Here is a 21,669-nt window from a genome sequence, read left to right on the forward strand (position 1 = left end):
TGGTTGCTTTTGGCAGCTCTTTCAGTTTCGTCCTCACTGTGTGTGTTTGGTGACTTAGTTCATCAGCTGTTTGTTTTATTAAATTGCTTTAAAACATAACTCAATTTGTAATGCATTTTCAATCCCAACCTGTTTTTACAGCAGATGAGCTGTATGAGTAAAAAGGTTGATGTAATTTTCTTGGCTAAAGAAACGATCAAAACCAACATGGTAGTTTTATTATTTCAATAAACAGCACTTAAACTAAACAACAACACAAGTTGACATTAAACTGTCAATTTGCAGGATGAGTGTGTGAATGTCACAGAGCGAGCTGAGACTGTGCACGAACAGATTGATCATGGAGGCATCATCTCTCTAAAGATGAATTAATCACTGTCACATTTTCATTTGATTTGAAAACTTCAACTTTAAAGCCAGCCACTGCCATTACAATTTACAGCATGGGCTTCTTAATACAGGGAAATAATAAAATCACATCAATATTCACAGGCCTGAGCAGATGTTTCAATAATATTAAATAGAATGTGTAAAGCTCCTTTCAAGGGACCCGAGAGAATGCTTAACATACAGTAGTTCAAATGCCAGAAGCATTGCATTAAATGTCGACTTTTTAGATGATCCTCTCTCTAGTTAAGTATTTCTATCTTCCTTACTTCTACAGAAGAGGTAGAAGATAAACATATCATTTATTTATCTCACAAAGGGGAACGAGACATGCTTCACACATACACAGGCTGAAAAGTAGCCATGTTGGAAATGCTGACTGACAAACTTTCGGTGAACCTCACCAGGCAGCAGCCCACATTTCTTAACTATGATTGGTAGTTTCTTTGCCTAAATTCACCATTTAGGATGTGTTACAACTGACAGCTTGTAGTTTTCAGTGTGCAGATGTTTGTTTGCAATTTCTTGAAAATTGTGACTTTGGACATACATTGTGTTTAGTCCTTGAGGAAGTCATTTTAAAGGATGTAAATGTTGTTATTATCTTGTGTTACTCAAAAATCTACGTGATTAGTGCAGACAGAAGGGGTGAATGAATGCTCTTAATTGGACCCCAAATTCAGGCAACCACTGCAAAAATCAGTGACCCAGTTTGTCCACAAGCCCCTGAACCTAACACCTTCATTAAGTCCTGACAAACCGCTGCAACCCAGGTGCTTGGAGGCATATCTGTGAAGCCCTTAATTAGGGCTTGACAAATAATCTAGAGTCAATTTCACGATCATGAAAACAACATAATAAAGATTAGATGATTACTGTGCTGCATGCTGTGCGCTCGTTTTGTCTAAAGGCTTTGTCATGTGTGGTTAATGTTTTAAAGTTTCTATGTTTTAAGAAGTGTGCAATATTAAATATAGACATTTTAATATTAAAAACAGACATTTTAATATTAAATACGGACATTTTAATCTTAAATATGGACTTTTTAATATTAAATATGGGACTTTCGGGTCTTTTGGAGCCATCTCAAGATGACACTGGAGGAACTGCAGTCTTTTGCACTTCTTAAATCTCAATATGGCTACTTTCTCTAAACCAAACCATCACTGTGAATATACATATATGTATATATATATTATTTAATTTAAATTATCAACATATGCACACTTATTTATGTAAATACTGTAATTGACATCTTAATTGACCCATCTGTCACATAACTGCATTTTACTTATCATGTTACTTCAGCATCTTTTGCACTATTCACCACTGCACTGTTTCATATTTAGTCATGTAAATATTAGTCTTTTCTTATTCTGTTTATTGTTGATATTTAATGTTGGACCTGTTCATAAGAGAGCACAGTTCACCAAAGTTAAATTCCTTGTGTGTGTAAGCATACCTGGCCAATAAATCTAATTCTGATTTAATGGCTTAAATTTTCAACACCTGATGTTGCCGCTTGACTTAAAAGCATTTAGGGTCTAACATACCTGAGCATGTCACTGTATGAGTATGTGTGTGTGTGTGTGTGTGTGTGTGTGTGTGTGTGTGTGTGTGTGTGTGTGTGTGTGTGTGTGTGTGTGTGTGTTTCTCTTCATGATGGGTATGGCAGGAGAATAGAGCAAGCAGTTGTAATCCATGGCAGATGGTGTTTCCAGAGACAAACAACATGATGAATATTAAAAGTCAATTACATTTAATTACATGTATTTTCATCATGTTTACAAATCTAATGTGTCAAAGACTTAAGACTCCAAAGTGTGAATAATCTGGTTTTTCTTAGCATTTGTTTTCCCTGTGAATCATTTATCAAAATGATCTCGTTGTTTTGCCAGCCCTAATTAAAACACATTTGTCATAAACTACATTGGTGGTGGAGAAACAGCATATGAGTGTGTGTAACTGTGCACCCTCACAAACATGCAGTGTGTGTGTCCTATGAAGTAGGAAAAGATTAACCTGGATGTCCAGCGGCCCACTACACAGTCGGTTTGGATAGGCCTTTAGCAGGTCAGACAGTTTCTCCCAGTCACCAGATCCCCTCTCGTCATCCCTGTCAAACCATTCTGTCCATTCTGCCTCTGTTGGACACACACACACACACACACACACACACACACACACACACACACACACACACACACACACACACACACACACACACACACACACACACACACACACACACACACACACACACGCCAGTAGCTCAGTTCACAGTTCAGTGGTCTGACAGCCAAGCAAAGAAATTAGACTAATCGATGTGTCAGGGTTTTGGCTTGTAGTCCACTTAGACTGTCAGAGAACATTTGTAGCAGAGTCATTGAAGGGCTCTCTCTCCTCTCCTTTTGTCCTAGCTACCACTTGGTGTGTGTGTGTGTGTGTGTGTGTATGTGTGTGTGTGTGTGTTTCAGCCTGAGGATTAGGGGTTTGTCTTCATGCAGTTCACTCTATCTTCTATAATATTTATGGTAACATTACATGTGGAATGCTACATATGATGCATGAGGCCCCGTGTCCACCTAGAATTGTTTTCTGAGCGCCGGCATCTTAATACAATACTCAATTTTATACTTGTAAGGTGCAATAACATCCAAGGGTCCTAAGACTGCACTTTGATTTCTTAATAGTTATTTTATCTAACACTTCCTATGACTTTTTTCAAACTATTTTGTGTGTGAAGCTGAAAGCAATGAATGTTATTTTTATTTTAAGAGAAGCAAAGCAATGTGCAATGACAAATTAGGTGTTCTATTCTATGTGATGGAGGATGTTATAATATGAATCAGCTTTGAACTTAAAAGGAGGGGTCAGTAACAGCTGAGTACCAGACGGTGAGGCAGCCGTATTGGTGAGAAAGTAATGAGCTCAAGATGTTACAGAGGCTAATCAATCCCTGATCATGAAGATTCTTTTAGAAGCAGGCCTGTCTGTGTCTGCACATGTGTTTAGAGTTATTGACATCCTGCAGTTATATCACAACCAAAAAAAAATCATCTGACATCTACACAGATGCAATAACACAGACTTAAAGTACGTAGGGTGTGTAAAAAAAATAGTTACGTTTTTTCAGAGTAGTGCAGGAAAAAATGTAGAAGTAAACTAATGGGTGCTGATGTCAAACCGTCCTGATGCCGGCAGGATGAACATGACAGAGTTTTTCTTCTAATTCCGACTTGCGTGTCCTTTTTTGGCATATTTATGTCTTCAGCCCATTCTATAATAAATTCCCTATCTGTTGATCCAAACCACACTAGTTTCCCAAAGTCAAAAAGTCAAAGCTTCACAGCTAAACCCTTCTGTATTTAGGCATGCAACATGTTATCAGATACATTATAATTCCCAGTGTTTTATTTGTATACTGTATCTCTTGAGACATCACAGCTGATAATATGAAACTACCTCTTTGGTTTGAAACAAGGGGTGAAACAGTTTTTGAATATGTCCTGAAACAACATGGTTTGGATGTATGCAGTCATACCAGGGATACATCTGAGTGGAGAGAAAAGGCAGGCACACATGGAGCTGGTATTAATGCTCGTAACAAACGCTATTCAACAACAAACACAGAAGAAGAAGCAAACGCAACAAAACACAAGAAGAAGAAGAAGATAGGATAGCAACGCTATGATGAAGATGACAGCGCTAGCTAAAGCTAGAGGACCTTACTGCTTCTAGAAATCAGTTATATAGGGAAACTGGTTCAGTGCAGTATGTCATAGAAAGCACATTGAACATGCTAAAGGAACATCAGATGGCATCAACCAAAAGTGCCAATCACCGGAAATAGGCAAAGAAAACAAGTGTCGAACAACTTATCTCAGCAGAAAACACAAACCGTGAAACCTTATACATTTTAAGGCTATGTGTCCTCATCAGTGTTGGGCTCGTTACTGAAAAAAGGGAATGTATTACTCATTACTCGTTGCTCTTTTTAAAAGTAATATAATTACTTTACTTATTACTCCCTGCCAACAGTAATATGTTACACTACTCCTTATATTACTTTTCGTTTCATTAGTTATTTTTCGCCTGTAGCTGTCTACGATTAAAATCCAGTCTTGGTTGTTTTGTAGGTATTGTAGGGCTACATCTATCCTCCGGGCCGCAGAGGGCTCGTTGGTGGGGTTTATTTACACGAGCTTCACGTTGTTGTTTCTGTTGTTGTAAGTGCTTAAGGAGGTTTGAAGTCGTGTTTTTTGCAGTAGAAAGAGACCTAGTACCGGGACACAATCTACATCTGACAACGATGTTCTCCTCATCTTTCCTCTCGAGAAAACTAAAGTAATGGGAATATTTCCATCCGCTCAATGTAAACATGAGTGCTTCCATCTTCCAAGCTAACCAGGGTTGCCAGGTATGTATGACAACAATTGACAAAATAAGCCCAATGGCCAAAAAAAAAAAACTACCCGTGGCAGCTCCTAAAATGAAGCCCAATTCTGCAGGAAAACTGTAAACCTGGCAAAATTAGCCATGTGCTGCACATTGCGACTCATTGAATCAGGTTTCCCTGTCAATTTACAATCTAAAACTCATTGGTATTTTAAATTATACATCCCACGAGTCTGAAACCAATAAGAACAGAAAGGTGCTTTTTTCAAATAATCTATATTGCTCATGAGTGTTCTCTTGAGTAAGTCCTACACATTGCAGGCACAATGTCCTCCTAATCTCAAACATATGGAACTTGACAACAGTTATCAGAACAATCCCAGTTAGGTTACATTTAGACACAAAACAAACTTGTTAAGGTCAAAAAAGAATGTGGTTTAGATTTAAATGATTCTACAATTAGTTCTACATTTAGTTTATTTAGATGATATGAGTGGCATTGTTTTCTATGTAGATGATGTTACATACACATGAGAAAAACTGTCTTTAAGTTTGTCATACAATCCCAGAAGGTGTTTCATCAGATGAGCCATCAACAATTGTGTATTGCTTTCCAGTAAATATCAATCTTTACAATTTCTTTATTTGTGTCAGTGGGTCAACTACGGGTGACAACAGCACAAGTCATTTTATAGAAAGACTAAATCATATATTCAGATTTCTTGGTATCTTTGAGAGAAGAGAGAGCTGACTTCTGATTTCAGACCCTGATGAGATATGTGTGTACGGTATATGAGTGCGTACATGGGATTTACCTTGTACCCATTGGCTGCTGGCGGTGATGTTGAAGTCCTCCCCATAACTTGAATGGAAAGCACAAGAGCTGCGGGCTTCTGAAGAGTCCCTGGTCCCTGAAAACCCACACAAACACACACACACACACACACACACACACACCCACACACACACACACACACACACACACACACACACACACACACACAAACACACACACACACACACACACACACACACACACACACACACACAAACACAAACACACACACACACACACACACACACACACACAAACACAAACACACACACACACACACACACACACACACACACACAAACACACACACACACACACACACACACACACACACACGGATAAATTCCATTTATTAAAGCATAAATAACATCTGGATGGGGGGAATTCATATTATTATTTTTATTCCTACCCTGATAGATGGCATGATCCTCTGCAACACAAGAAGTCTCACCCTTTGTCACAACAAAAGTCCAGGGATGCCTTTAGAGAAAGAAGACATTGTTTGTCCTGTAAACCATTAACATAAATAAATATCCGAAGCCTGATCAATTCACTCACAAATGTACCTTGACCTGGATGACTGAGAACCTGAACAGACATAAATAAATATCATTTATGGGAATATGTTTGACAGTGGTATGGGTAATAGGAAATTGGAAATAAAGTAAAGTAAAAATATCCAATCACTCCTCTTTGATCTGCTTACATATAACACAACATTACTTTTGGCACACAGTTGATATGCCAGTTCCTTCCATCCACTTCTGAGAGAGAGAGAGAGAGAGAGAGAGAAAACAAAGTCGTCAAAGTTCTCACTTCACTTTGAACTGTCATGACGTCACCCTCAGCTGGCTCATTGTATCTGCTACTGGAAGGTGAAATGTGTATTTAGATGTGTCTGCTCTCTAAAGAAGTGTATGGGAGGAAAAGGTGGATCGACTACATGCCTGGCGCAAGCACTTCAAACAATTGGAAAGTGTAATGTCTTGTAATTTCTACTGTTGTTGCCAAAGCTGGAGCCCCCAGAGGGAACCCCCGCATGCCGGATAGAACAAGCAAACGGAGAAATGCCCTGTGCAACTGGGATTCAGACCAGAGCAAATCAGAGAGAGGCTTTTTCTGTCAACCTCAGTTATGTGCAATCCAATATCTGCTTGCATGTTACTGCTGTTCTTCATGTTGCATCCATAAGTAAAACTTAGTGTTTACACAAAATAACTTTTCTTTATTTTGTATGTGTTGAGATAAATTTACACTTTTGTGAGGTGTTCCTTGCAAATACTCAAATTGCAATAATGATGAAAATGCAATTTATAACGGTGCCCTACCCAGAATGTACTGCAGATTCCTCACTGTCACTTAAATTACGTCTTATTAAAATGTCTCTGCGTTTGCCACAAATAACACAGGCTCTCTGTGCTGATGACACCAGTGTTGGCATGTTTGCAGCATTTTTAAGGAGAAAAGGCGACAATAGTAATTTGGTAGGAATCCTTCCGTCACCTCATAATCACTCTTATTAATTTAGTCTGTCCTCCACAACACCCACAACCATGGAGAAAGTGAAAATATGGAATGGGAATGTGAAGTCACGCTCTATCCCCAGTATGTTGTGCAAGCACTCAGTGTTTCCTGTGTTCGTGTAGCATTACGTTTCATAACATGGCTTAGCTCTGAGGTTAACCAACATTCACCAGCATCTTCTCTCAGCCCACATCAAGGCCTCTGCCAGTGTAGAAAAACAAAACTCTTTCACACAGGCTCGTGGTTTACGATGCAACAGCTCCACATATTTCTGAATTTAAAAGAGCACAGCTAGGTCTCATTTGAATGAATTACATATGTAAGGCTTTGTGAGTTCAACAAGGCCTTGCTTAAGTTTTTAAGTCTAATAACTGCTGCTTGCTCACAGTAGATCTAGATAATGCACACCAAATAAGCTTTTTTTGTTGCCATGAGTCTGCTTACTTTACTATCACTGTACAGTTTTATGTTTAAATGATAGGCCCCTTTATTACAGTTTGCAACAATAACACAAATGAATCAGTTAACCTGAACATCATTTGCTAACATTTGCATATACTAAGAAATGCTTCCTGCTAGAAATAAGATTGATATAAAACTAATATGCAATGGAAGATAAGGTTTGAAGGATTGATTGACTATATTATCATAATATTATGGTATCATGGTATGGTATCATTTTGCAATATAATGTATCTTCAATTTCTGTACACCCTGACCTAGGTAAACACAATAATAAAATCTGTTAAGGCTTAGCAGCTGTCATTAATCATTAATCTAACATGATACTGTTTAATAAGATGCTGACACGACAGACATTAGATTAATATAATGTCATTGAACATCTGTTTCCCTGACAAACATGTTGATTGGAAATTGTCCTTTGTACACAACATGTCATTGAACAATGTGAACCACTTGGAAAAACAAGAACATGAAAGAAATTATGTGTGTGATAAGACACACTACAAGACTGACACTGACCATTGTATGACGGGAAATCTGCAGATTAACAAAGTCTATCAGATCCAAAGGTTCTACTGATGTTTGTTATTTGATTCTCTATGTGTTATTAAAACCCAGCACAATATGGGCATCAAGGTGTTATTGCATTATAAAATGTTGTCATTGTTATAGCCAGGTTCTCACAACAATAGGTAAAGATTAGGAAAGGATCAGCACTCTTGATCACTGGAGTCAAAGTGCTGCGAACACTCCCTGAACACTGTATGCAACTCAGGTAGAGCATGGAGCAAAACAATGATCAACAATCATATCACTAAAAAGCTACATTGTACTTTCACATACCACCAAATAATCACCTGTAAGTGACCTCGCAGCATATAGCGTGATACTGGAGTGAAGTTGAGCAATATGTAGAAAACATTTAGTAGAGATGTTGTACTGAATTGCAAATAAGTGTTAACATCATAAAGTTGCAACATTTAAAAAATGTGACAATGGAAATAGTTAAAAATCATTCAGTTTCAAGAGGCCCAGAGAAGCTGCAAGAATTCATTAGAACCTGTCAACTCTACACACCTGAGGCTGCAACACTCTCATTCATTAAATCAATAATAACAATATTCCAGGCAATACATTACTGGTAGATACAATGTAGACCCAGAGGAGAATATTTTACTGATAAAGTTAGAAATATTTTTTTTCTTAAATGACATGGTTGAATGCCTTAAGTTGTTCTGAGCAGTGATGTTGAGCATGTGAATACTGCAGCTTTGTTTTATTGATTTCTCCAGTAATCCGTTATGTGACAATAATAAATATATTACTTACTGTCTTTCATACCAAAATTATCAAAATATTAAATAAAAATGACATTTTTCATGGAGTGTAGCTAAAGGAGACCAATCTTTTTATGAGCTCACCTAAATCCCAGACTTCTGATGTGTTGACTTCCAAGCCTGGAAAGGCTCTTCTTGGCTGACTCCTCCAAGTTATTGGAGCCCTCGTCATTGACAACCATGGCCAGTATGAGCCCCACCTCCACACCATCGATATACTTTGCCAGGCGATGACTCTCATCCTTAGTTCGGTATGTGTCAAACCTGTGGGAGAAGGTTGGAGAAAGAATCTAGATGTCAGAACTCTACGTTTTTCCTCGATCAGAAATGAAAAGACATTATAGAAATCAGGTTTGAATGTCACTCTGCATTTTAAGTCATTCTGTGTTGTAAGTAGAAATCTTACATTAAACAGGATATTTCCCATCACAACCGAAGTTAATCTATATAAGCATATCATTTTGATTGTACCCTCTCATAAAATCACAGAAAACACAACAGCAGGGGAAGATTGTGTAAAGAATCAGATGAAGGGGGTATTAAGAAGTTCCCTTCAGTCATTGTTTGGATATCATTTAAAAGCTATTCTTGAGTCCAGGTGGACATTTGTGCCTCATTCAAATATATTCCCTCCAGATATTCCAGGGATATCAATTCAAAAGAGTAGAAAAGGAATAATGAAAATAAATTAATAAATAATCAACATGCATCAATTCCTACCGGGATCAATAATTGGGCTCTAGAAAAAGTTCAGTCAGGAAGAACTCATCCAATGATTGGTCACACATATTTTCCTATAGTAATCAATAGGGATTTTCCTAGCCAACTTATTTACTACTCTATACTTCTAATATAAATTCATTTCACACTAACCGACTAGTCTAATTGTAAGAAAACAGTTAGAATTAAGTGCAATTTATGCAAAATTGTCTGCTGGTAAACAATGTCAAATTGGTTTAGCGAGTAAGGCTAATGTAAGCAGTGCGAGCACCACCAGCCTGCGCTCCTCCTTGCAGGTTAATGTTCACATGCCTGTGTTGAATGTGGGGCTTTGCTCCACCTGACACAGTCTGCATACAACTTTATCTCAACTGTCTTGATCCAAATACTGGCAGAGGTACAGAGCTGATGGGAGGCTGAGCAGTAAAGCCAGAGGAAAGGCCCATTAACCAGGGCTAGCTGGTCAATGGCTACAGCCCCAACCAGTGGCGGGTTGATGCATTTCAGGTTGAGCACAGAACATATACAAAATATTAATAATTAATTTAAATATGTTTAAAATACATTCCTACTTAAAGGCTTTATATGCGATTTTTTGATCCAGCAGATGTCGCCCTTGAGCACCAGCATGAAACCAAAACAACTCTCGCTGCATTGTTGTGTTAGCATGCTAATGCTAGTGATCTTTATTATGCTGGTATCTTCACACTGCATGTAAATTTACCTGAAATGAGCGTGATCTAGAAACACAGTTAAGCAGTGAGTACAGTATGTTATTCTTCTTTTCTCTAGTCCCTCAATTAAACAACTTTTATACACGAGGGGAGGAGTCAGCCGGCCGTCCGGGCGATGTAAACAAAGTGAAGATAGGACTCTGAAAACTCTGAAAACATCACAGACAGTGGGACTCGGGTGTTACACCCATTGTAGACAGTCATGACTCACAGAGTTATTTTCAGAGGATATTCTTGATTTATATTACATTTAAGTGTGAAAAATCACATAGAAAGACTTTAAATTGAGGCCATATTTGCCATCTATACATTTTATTGATCTGTAATCGCTCCTTTTACTCTACTTATTAACAGAAACTAATTATTCATCTATTTACCAACATGTAAGCTGTTCTTCAATTAAACAGATTTTTTTTTTTTTTTAATGAAAATGTAATATTTAAATGATTATGACATGGTAAAGAGGATGTCATCAATTTCTAAATGTAATGCTACTCCAAGGTCCAGTGACAGAGACAATAGAGGAATGTATGTCTCCTTTATTACTCTCCTTTTTAACACAGCTTATCACATATCAGTCATCACAGAATTCATGGTATTATTAATAGTCTCATTATTGAAGCAGCTTGCAGGTAAAGGGAACTCTTACCTGTCAATGTGCAATACCTCTCCAGTCTTGGGGCTGATAAGGTGAATTATGATTCCCCTATTCCCCCAGCTTCTCTGGAACATGTAGTTGTTCTGGTTGCTCTCTCCTGGATGGATTGTCTTATTAAGGAAAGTCCAAGAGAGTTTCTCTTTTCCATGGATCTCTAGTGTCCCTCCTGTCCCCACACCAATGTACTTCCTCCCGAAGTAGCTGTGTTCTTGATCACTGTCATCCAATCTAAGAAAAGTATGAGAAATACTTGAAAATAATAATTCAATAACAAACAGGTATCCTGGTAGCGATAACGTTTTTCACAAAGAATCTTAACCCTTAAGAGAACTCCTCCTTACTCCTCAGGTGAACACTGTGAGGAGTAAGGAGGAGTGGTAAGATTCTCAGGCAGAGGGGAAAATGGCCCAAACACAGAGAGTTTGGAATGTCTCTCTCTCAATTTAGAGACATTACTGTTATTACTCCTTCCACCCAACAACACAACGAGGCGGCATTTTAAGACTCCTTTGTGGTTGTGATTTGTGTATCCCTCTAGTTACGCTTTGTTTTGCCTCCAGCTAATTCTGATGTAGTTGTGTTGTAGGCCCTAAAAGTGTCTAAAAGTTTGTGTGAATAAAGGCCCTGGATGCTAGACACTGGCCTCAAACTCAGGGACTCTCCAGAAATCCTATTTGAAGAGCAAAAATGTAATTTAATAATTCTGCATGATGCTTTAGTGAATGTTTCAGGCAGTGACACAGACTATCAGGGATTTAATCAAAAATAAAGGAGTGCATGATATGAGTTCTGTATCCCTAACAAGTCTATGGGGGCAGACTAAACACATGGCAGGTTCCAATATTTACTTATCTGACAGGCACATTTTTCACGTGTCATTGTACTTAGCCATTCTGAGAATCCTCTTAGCTTCAAATGTACATCAAGTAGTCCTGGTTTATTTGGTTTGGAAACATTCTCAACTTGGTGAGAAGGTGTGGCCGTATCATTACCAGGTATGACACAGTCTTTCAAAAACTGTGATTGGTTGATAAAAACATAAAAATGCTCCCTTAGTGATAATCGCCAAAGAAAGACAATCAAATCAATTGGCCTAATCATTGAATCTAGGCAGACATGATGTTATTAACTAACACATCTGATAAATAAATTGTAATCCTGACTTCATGTTGGAAAACACATGCCCACTTGTGCAGTATCCTCTTCAAATGCTGATGGTTATGTTAGCATGTGAAGAGCATTTAGTGATCAGATGAATCACATTTAGAGGGGCTCAACATTAGCGCCTCACTTTGCACTTTGCAGTATAAGATGGACTGAGCCGCCTGCATGAATCATGTGTCTACCCTGTTCATTTGCTGTGACGGAGCTGTAATTGTTTGTAGGATCACCTATATGAATGTCCTCCTGACCAGTAAAACAGTTTTTCACTTTAGGAGCTCTATTCTTAGTCATTGTTGTCATGTTTCAACCTGTGCTTTTGTTTGTACCAAATCTACTTAAGGGTAAGAATAAAGGTACCTTACCCTACCTTACCTTACCTTACCTTACCTTACCATACCTTACCGTACCTCTTAAGGGCTAAGATGTAAATACCTGTATCTTTGTTTTCACTCTAAAGAACAGCTTTAGCTTATGTGACTAAGAATTTTCAATTTAAATCACTTTGTAAAAACATCCCCTGGAAGTGAGCTAAGGTAAACCTGTTTTTAGGATCAATTGGTGTTTGATTTTAAATCCTGCATGTCAGGGTTTGAGGCTTCAGACGATATAAGCCGTCGCCTCCTTTGCAACATTCTGGGGGTTCTGGCTTAAGCCCTAATACGCTTCAAATGTTGCCCCTGGTATGTTTAATGTAAATCCACTTCTGAACTCTCCCTCTATCCCCCCTTACACACAGCATCATTTTGCTGCTCGCTCTCTTACTTGCTTGATTGTAGACATGTTACACATGAGAGGAGATAAGTCAGAAAGTTCAACAACGTTATGATTACAGGTGGGGGTGCAAGGGATTACATCTAATGACTTCACAGATTTGTGACACGGATCTGAACGTCTTCTGAACAGCCAAACAAAAAACATATTTATTACAAGAGAATAAGTTCAATATAATAATTTAAAACCATTGTCCAGGGCAGGTCTATAATACATAATGTATTGTGTTTTAAATGTTCTCAGATCAAATGTCACATTGTGAGAGCTTCAGCTCAATGGTGGCCTCTCCTTTCCAAACCACTTTAGGACTCTGCACTAGTCATGTGACAGACAGCTTTGAATAATAAAATCAGAGCAGTTTAGGTTCATCTTTCCAATTTCCCAATGCAAGTGCCTGGGACACAAAAATGCCTGCAGACAGCCATGCTTAATGGGATTTTTGTGGATATAAAACCATCTCTTGGAAATGTATAAAATGAAAATACAATTCTTTCACACCAAACGTTTCAGTTTCCCAACCGTACCTTCCAAAGAGGGAGATGGTCAAGTTGCCTTTATATGGACAGTCTGGGCTTCCAATGTGGAGCTCCCCTTTGTTCCCAATCAGTATGTGTTTTGTTCGAAGCAGCATCGGCCTGTTGGTGTCAGCAATCACCAGCTTTCCTGCAGGGTAGAGAGAGAGAGTGAGTGTGTGCCCCTTGGCAGGTCTTTAATGCCCCAGTGCTTTCAGACACCTCCTGTTTCCCCACCATTGCCATAGCCATCATGTCCCTGAGCACAGGCTGTCAACACAAAAACACCCCCCCACACACACACACACACACACACACACACACACACACACACACACACACACACACACACACACACACACACACACACACACAGAGTTGCAGCTCACCCATCCCTGTGTAACCAGATTTGCAATCCAGAAAGAATGCTTCTCATTCCCTGCACGTGTTATATGCTTTGAGATTTTTCTCTGTTTCTATTAACAATATTTTCAACAAGAGGGCACTGGGTTCCACAGTTGTATCATTTCTGGAATAAAGAACACACCTTAATGTGGTCCCAAGTAAATTGCTGTAATAGTTTTTATGAGAAAAAAAAAAAAAAAATCTCAATCTTAATTACCTCAAGTTTCTGAATTTGAAGAATGTGTTTATAAACCCTTTGTAACTGCACCCCTCCCATGAATTCTGTTTACTTCATAAGTACAGTCATTTAAATTTCAAAAGAAAACCCCTGATGGTTGATTGTCTGCTTTACCTCCATTGAGAATCTCAATGGAGTGTACAGTAGCTGAAGATGTGAGGAGGACCTTCCTGCCATAACCGATTGTAACACGGTGGTCTTCACTGTGTCCCGGCATCCATGGTTGCAGTCCTGGCTCCTCATCTGGGCACACTGAAAGGGACAGAAAATAGATATTTAATTCACTTCCAGAGAATGGTAAACTGTGACAATTATAGTGACATGGGACTGGTAAGAACAAAACACATTAAAGTCTTTCTATGTGATTTTTCACACTTAAATGTAATAGAAATCAAGTATATCCTCTGAAAATAACTCTGTGAGTCATGACTGTCTACAATGGGTGTAACACCCGAGTCCCACTGTCTGTGATGTTTTCAGAGTTTTCAGAGTCCTATCTTCACTTCGTTTACATCGTCGGGACGGCCGGCTGACTCCTCCCCTCACGTATAAAAGTTGTTTAATTGAGGGACTAGAGAAAAGAAGAATAACATACTGTACTCACTGATTAACTGTGTTTCTAGATCACGCTCATTTCAGGTAAATTTACATGCAGTGTGAAGATACGAGCATAATAAAGATCGCTAGCATTAGCATGCTAACACAACAATGCAGCGTGAGTTGTTTTGGTTTCATGCTGGTGCTCAAGGGCGACATCTGCTGGATGAAAAAATCACACATAAAGCCTTTAATGAGTAATTGCAACTCAAGTTTTTATAACATAAAGTAAAAACTAAAACACCGCACTTCTACTGTCACTTACTGAAAACCATCTCAAACTCTCCTGTAACACATGTAGTTTTGGTTCGGCCACGAGATGGTTCATTTCAACCCTACTTATATCAAGCTGTATCCACTAATTATTTTCATCTATTCTTATTTTGTCTGTTTTTACATGCTTGCTTATTCTTGATTTATTTTGTTGTAACACCTGAATGTTTGATCTGGGGAAGTTAGGTGAAGTTAGAATGATATTCACAGACTCGGCCTTCAGAGATATCTATGAAGGCTTATCTTATGTTAACTTAAAACCTATTATTTAAGATTAAATTGTGGCATTCTATCTTTAATTTAATAGAACACCCATTTGACGGTGCCACCATCTTGCATTGGCTGCCATTACTGAGGTGGCAACTCAAAGTCTACTGCTGGTATACATGTAATCAGATTTAAGACAGCTGTTGATGAAGGTACCTTAAACAGACGATCTTAACAGTATTTACATTTAAGACACGAAGTAGGCTACTGTGTTATAAAACGTAATTCTACAAGCTAGTTAGCTTTATCAATCAATAGGTGAATTTCACCATTACAGAATAGTTACGTTGTGAAATAAGTTTTTAAAAATATCTTCTTTTTTTCCGCTAAAGCAACTGGTCCAATCATCATCATGAATACATGCAGCTCTCACTGGTTTATGATGGCTTACAGAGAGACGTTATACTGTCTGTCAGATTGTTTCATTAATTGCAGCTGAAGAACAACCACACTCAAAAAAGTAAGTATGGCATAGTTTATTTTTGAACACTTGGATTATTCTACAAATGGTTGGACTCTTCTCCTCGTTCACTTGGTTACATTCCTGTAAAGGGAATAGGAACACGCTGAAATGGAGAGTGAGCAGACCATGATTGGCCTTTACTTCACACAGATGGAGGTTGATGGTCCTGAAGACAGACCTGCTGACCTTTTGTCTGCACTTCAAGAGGAGGGAGTCCTGAGAAACCATTAACATGGTTGAGATTGTGACACTTTTAGGGATTATTTAAATGCTGCAAGTGAAGGAGTGCGATGATCTGCTTTCTTGACTTTGCAATTCCTCAAACTTGAAGCATCAATACATTGTTGAAATGAGAAACAGGATTGTCTGTTTATCCTCTTGGATGCATTTTAACATTGTAGTTACTAATTTAAATAAAAAAACATTTGAAAGTCTGAAAAAGTTGGTTTGGAAGCCAAATATATTGAATATAAAAAAGTACTTACATTTAAGTATTGTTAATAAATGTGGTTTATTGTTTTAAACCTGTTTAAAGGATTTATTTATAGTACATTCCTTGTTCTTATTAAATTGAAACAAATGGGGGTTTTTTATGGGTAAATACATAAACTTGGTTTCATGTATTTTAAACACATTGAGCTTATTAGTAGTATTACAAATATTCTTACAAAAATATTTGTGTTTAATTTATCTGAGTATTACAGGTGAGTAGAAAAATGTACAACTATGTTCCAATCACAGTGAACGAGGGGCAATACAACACTGTTATGATCTATTGAATTAGATCATAAAAATTATATTATATATATATTATATCATTAGACATTAAGGAAACATGCTTTGTTGAAGCGCTGGCTTCTCTGTCAACAACACTGCAGCTAGTAAGTCCTTTTTCGAAGTTTTGATTCAGAGAAGTAGGCGGCGCCCCCACATGGCCGTTTTGCCGTTTTGGCCGTTTTGCCCCTCGCCCCTCAGTTTGCCAGGCAAACGGCAAACCGACAGGTGTTGCAGCGCTAAAAGCAAAACGCAAACTTGTTCAGATAACTGACTCTACCCGACCTAAAAAGCCTCGGCATTTTTCTATTAAGCTCTACGAGCAGAAACATAGTAAAACTAGGATCAATATTAGAGATACAGGTTTCAAGACCGATGCGGAGCTGATTAAAACACAGAAGCTTCAGTGTTCGGGACATGCTTGTACATCTATGGAGGAGGGGGCGGGGGGGGGGGGGGGGGGACAGTTCTCTATACAATGTTTTGAATTTGGACTGCAGTACCCATTTTAAACTCTAGGTGTCAGAGTTTTGGACAACCACAGTCTCAGAAGTTAAAGTGCTAAACAACAACAATGTAGAATAAATGATGCCAACATCTTTGGTTCTGTAAATATTGTCTATCATAGCAAACAGACAGAGCAAACGTGTCTCAGCTGAGGAAACACTGTGCCTCCAAAGTTCTCTCAAGCGCTCACAGCTGGCTGTTTTTAAAAGAGCACATGGTTTCTGTTAACAAGCCACGCAGAAAACCGCTGTGAAAGACACGCAGGCGAAGTCTTCCATTCTATCAATCCAAGTATGCACTGCAGTTCTGTTTACCTACAGCATCCAGGCATTTGTGTGTTTACTGTGTCTGACCACAAGGATAATCTTCAAATTCACTCTCATCCTCATTCACTTTTTTGATTCTATCTGTTCCCTTTAACAGCCTAATTTCTGTGTGACAGGGAATGATTAGACTTTTATTTTATTGTATGTGATCTCCCATTTTTATAACTTTCTGAAAACCACAATTCTCTATTCCCTCTTCAGCGCAAGTCTCCAAGTCTGCATGGCAGTTCAAACCAGCTATAAACACTATTTTTGTATCTGACGTGGTCAGAAAACATGTTTGTTAGATAACATGTTTTTTATGCTGAAGAAATTAAAGCTCAGACTGCAAATAATCCCAATAATGATTCTATGCAGCAGACATGTGGCGTCAGGTCTCATAGATTCTGATGTTATCCTGTGTTGGGTATCATAGAGGAATGCATTTGTTTGTCTTGCTTTAGTGTTGATGGAGGAATAAATGTGTCAAAGTTCATTGCCTTTCCGCACAATTTTAAAATGTACACATGCATGGTGTGCATCATGATACTTTATCCAAACAAAGTCATCCTTTACCCTCCTGTTAGTTATTTCTCACATATTAAGTAGAAAGTGCAACCTGGATCTGATGTGGCTCATTGGTAGAGTCGGTCGTTTCTCAACCGGAAGGTCAGGGGTTTTCAGCCCCGGCTCCTGCAGCCACATGTCCATGTGACCTTGGCAATTAGACACTTAACCCCAAATTGCTCCCACTGTGTCATGACTTGTACATTTGTATGAATGGATTAGTTAATACTGATGAACACTTTACCTAGGAGCCATCAATGTGTGAACAGGTAGGTATGACCTGCAGTGTAAAAAACGCTTTGAGTAGTAAGAAGCCTAGAAAAGTGTTATAAGGTCACGTTCATAGTCAGGTCCATTGGTCCATCATATACTATTTAATTTTTTCACACTAATTAGGGATTTGGTCATAGTGGGGGAATATAAACAGGGCTATTTAAATTCCCTATGAGCAAGAGTAAGATTTGGTGTCACCTATCAGTACTACCTCAAGACCACAGAGATAAGTTCTGGCTGCAGGTTCCTCAGGTTGTTGGTGGGAATGGCCTGCTGCTATGGACCCCCCAGTTTTCTCATGTTTTTGGTTAGTTAGGGAGGTAAATTGGTTGTAATAATTGCAATATAAGTGTCTTAAAATAACATTTTGTCTCAGATAAGTATGGTCTGCTGAGTGAACAACAGAACACATTGTGATTACCACAGACGCTAACTCATTACTCTTCTGTCTCTTTTGGAAGAACAGGTCGGTACCGTTTTTTTTCTACCTTCACCTAAACTAAACCTAAAATAATCGGGTTTAGGTCAGAGCGGGTGAAAGTGAAAATATTCCCTTTTTCATTTTGAAACACATATGTCCTCCCGCTTCCTGTTCAACAGTCTGAGTCTGGTTCTGCTCTACAGTAGGTAAGGTCTTTGATCATGGTGGATTAATGTTGGGTCTTTGATAATAATACAACAAAGAGTCTAGACAGGCTGGTTTTGTTAAGTGTCTTGAGATAACATTTGTTATAAATTGGTGCTATACAAATAAAGATTGATTGATATATTCAAAAGGTAGAGTCATTTATTTTCCATTAGTCTAAAAGAGAGAAAAACCTCAGGAGGCAAGTCATGACCTAAAGAAGGGCCATGTGGAAAAGAAGGACGCTATGACCTTAACTGAACCTTAAATAAGAATCAGTAAAAGGGAAAACTAAAAACAGAAACCTATCCTTGTCTCACCTGCTTGGATGCATGGCAGCAGAGCCACTAGAAGCACGATGCATGTCTTCATCTCTCTCAGCCGTCACTGACCAAATTCACACCTGGGGCCTTCAAAAGTTGCCTGAGACCCCCCAGTGAGCTTCAGAGGGGGCTTCAGAGTGCGTATGCAGAGTTCACGGCAAGAGGCCACCAAAAGCACCTGAAACATCACAAAAGCAGACAACTCAGCAAAACATGCTCAAACAGAGTCTAAGATGACTCCCTGATGTACGAGGATAACAGGGCTGTCCGTCAAATGTCTGCACAGCAAGGTCAGACTGTGGCAGATTATTTCAGAAGACCAGGTTTGGTTTGAATTTTATTTTCAGAGATTCCTGTACTTAATGTAGGGAGACTTATCGTTGTAATACATAACATGAATATGAAGCATGCTAAGTTTACAAGACAGACATTACATTTTTTTTTTTTATTATTATTATTATTTTTAATTAATTGTCTGTCTTGTAAACTAAGCATGCTGCATAATTACATTAGGCCATTCAATATTTTATGAGAAGCTTGACTTCAGTCAGTTCACGTGATAGATCCTTGAAACACAGCTTATGTCCTGATTCAAAAAAGGATGTGAACGTCTTGAGGGTTGGATCTGAAAAATATGAAAACTCATGAGTAAAAGATTTGTTAAAATGTTGTGTGCATTGCAGTGACACAAGTTCAATTTTCAAAGATTCAAACTGTCTAAGAAAGTTCAAGAGCTGTAAGAACAGTTGTGATATCAGCAGGAAATATGATTCAAAGAAAAGTGTGAACATCGGCTTCACCTTACTTGTGTTACTGCATTTAAACATGGCCATTGATGATCACTGCATGAAAGAAATATGTTCTCACACCACGAGAGGATTACATGAGAGGGTGCCTAACAAGAATCAAGTTTCACACTGAAGAAAGCAGAAGAAAGTAAAGCTGTCTACCTTTGGATGAACCAATGTATTAGTGCAACATTAAAAACATGCTAAATCTTTTTCAGCAGGAGGTTGAATGTTTATCTTTTCCTGTGACCAAAACCCCTCTCCCGCTTAATTTAAAATCATCACAGCTGACTTTTTCATGAGGTAAAAGCTTTACAAAATGTGTATTGACATACTGATGAAATGAACAGAGAGATACTTTGACAGTTCAAAAGGATAAAGCCGTGCCCTCCTTACAGAAGATACCGAGCAGTTCTTACAAAATCATGTTCAAAAATGAAGTGAATGTTTCGGTTTTGCTGGCCTGGCCATGAATACCTGTGTGAGCACAGGTAAGAGGAGCACAGGTAAGAGGTGCCACTTAAATGAAGCATTCATACATTATTTATAAAACATGTTTGGTCTCGACCGTCTGAAATCCTAAAGGTTCATATGTTTTGTGATTTGAGCTGTGATAGTTCAGGCAGCAGTCAGTACTTTTCAGTAATCCTGTCAGCATGATGCAAAGCAAAGGGAGGAGTTTATGTTTGTATGCAAATCACACTGGATGGGTTCTGTGATTGTGATTGTGATTGCATTAGTTGTTGCTACTCTACAAGCTCTCCTTACAGAGTGTGTTTGTTTCCCTTTTTACATTTAACTTATTGTTCAGTTCAAAATGAAAGCTATGCTGATTAATGAAGAAACAGTTTTTAAAAGAGTCAGAAACAGTTGAAGCAAATAGGTGATCCTTTTACTTACTTTTTACGATCATTCAACTCTTTTTAATAATTCTTGTTGGTTTTCTTTCTATTGTGTGAAAGAAAATGAATTTCGACCAACAGCTTCCTTTTTTACAGTGACACTGTCAGTAGCAGATTTAATAAATCAATGTACCTCAAACAGATAGTGTCATTGATCTGTGATGACAACATTTGTTAGATTCAGTCTTATTTTTGTTAAATATGATCATAAGTGAAACAATAGTTGCTGTTTTTATCAAAGATGTCTCCATTATTTGATGACTTCTAATAACAATCTGTTTCAGTGCTATAAATAGTTAGCTGCCACTTAGCCATGCCCTGAAGTGTCTGGATGAGAATGACAGACAGACAGATGCTGTGTTACTAACTTTACTCCAACCAGAGACATTGTGTCTGATGTTTGAGACTTTATGATGGTGCAGCACTGAGATTACAAGAACAAGGCAAAAGTTGAATGAAAAACACGTAGTGTGAAACATTTGTTTGTCTTTTGTCTTCAGTGTTGGTACAGGTGGTGTCATGACATTCACATATTCAGCCTTTATTAATGATTTAAATGTATAAAACAAATGCACAAACACACCTTTTAACAAAACAGATTCCAAAACAGTGTTTTCCTTATTTTTACAAAAAGAAACTTTATCATGAGGGAGATCTGGTCAGGCTCAGTTGGGTTTTGCACACTTTATGAGCTCAAAGCTAGAGTAACACACACACTTACAAACCTCTCCAGAAACAGAAATGACCACTTTGCCTGTTGAAAACTGGCCACCACACAGTCAGTGACACAAGCATGAACACGCACGAGCACTAATAGCAGGGAGTTCACTGAGGGTGGAGAACACTTTGAAAGATAT

At 38.3% G+C, this 21,669-nt stretch overlaps 1 protein-coding gene across 1 annotated transcript in view; it reads right to left on the reverse strand.

The window, feature by feature from the left end:
* The window catches only part of cemip (cell migration inducing hyaluronidase 1), an 89,500-nt gene that overhangs the window by 34,418 nt on the left and 33,413 nt on the right, over positions 1–21,669 (reverse strand). The window contains exons 2-9 of the mRNA XM_061043144.1: positions 19,120–19,300; positions 14,263–14,400; positions 13,518–13,656; positions 11,050–11,286; positions 9,031–9,210; positions 6,030–6,100; positions 5,601–5,696; positions 2,410–2,531 (exon numbers count right to left, since the gene is read on the reverse strand). Coding sequence (XP_060899127.1) covers positions 2,410–2,531; positions 5,601–5,696; positions 6,030–6,100; positions 9,031–9,210; positions 11,050–11,286; positions 13,518–13,656; positions 14,263–14,400; positions 19,120–19,171 — 1,035 coding nt within the window. The 5' untranslated portion in view covers positions 19,172–19,300. The remainder of the gene's footprint in view (positions 1–2,409; positions 2,532–5,600; positions 5,697–6,029; positions 6,101–9,030; positions 9,211–11,049; positions 11,287–13,517; positions 13,657–14,262; positions 14,401–19,119; positions 19,301–21,669) is intronic.

The sequence above is a fragment of the Labrus mixtus genome, chromosome 1 (genome assembly GCF_963584025.1).
Source record: "Labrus mixtus chromosome 1, fLabMix1.1, whole genome shotgun sequence".
In the NCBI taxonomy this organism is placed as follows: Eukaryota; Metazoa; Chordata; class Actinopteri; order Labriformes; family Labridae; genus Labrus; species Labrus mixtus.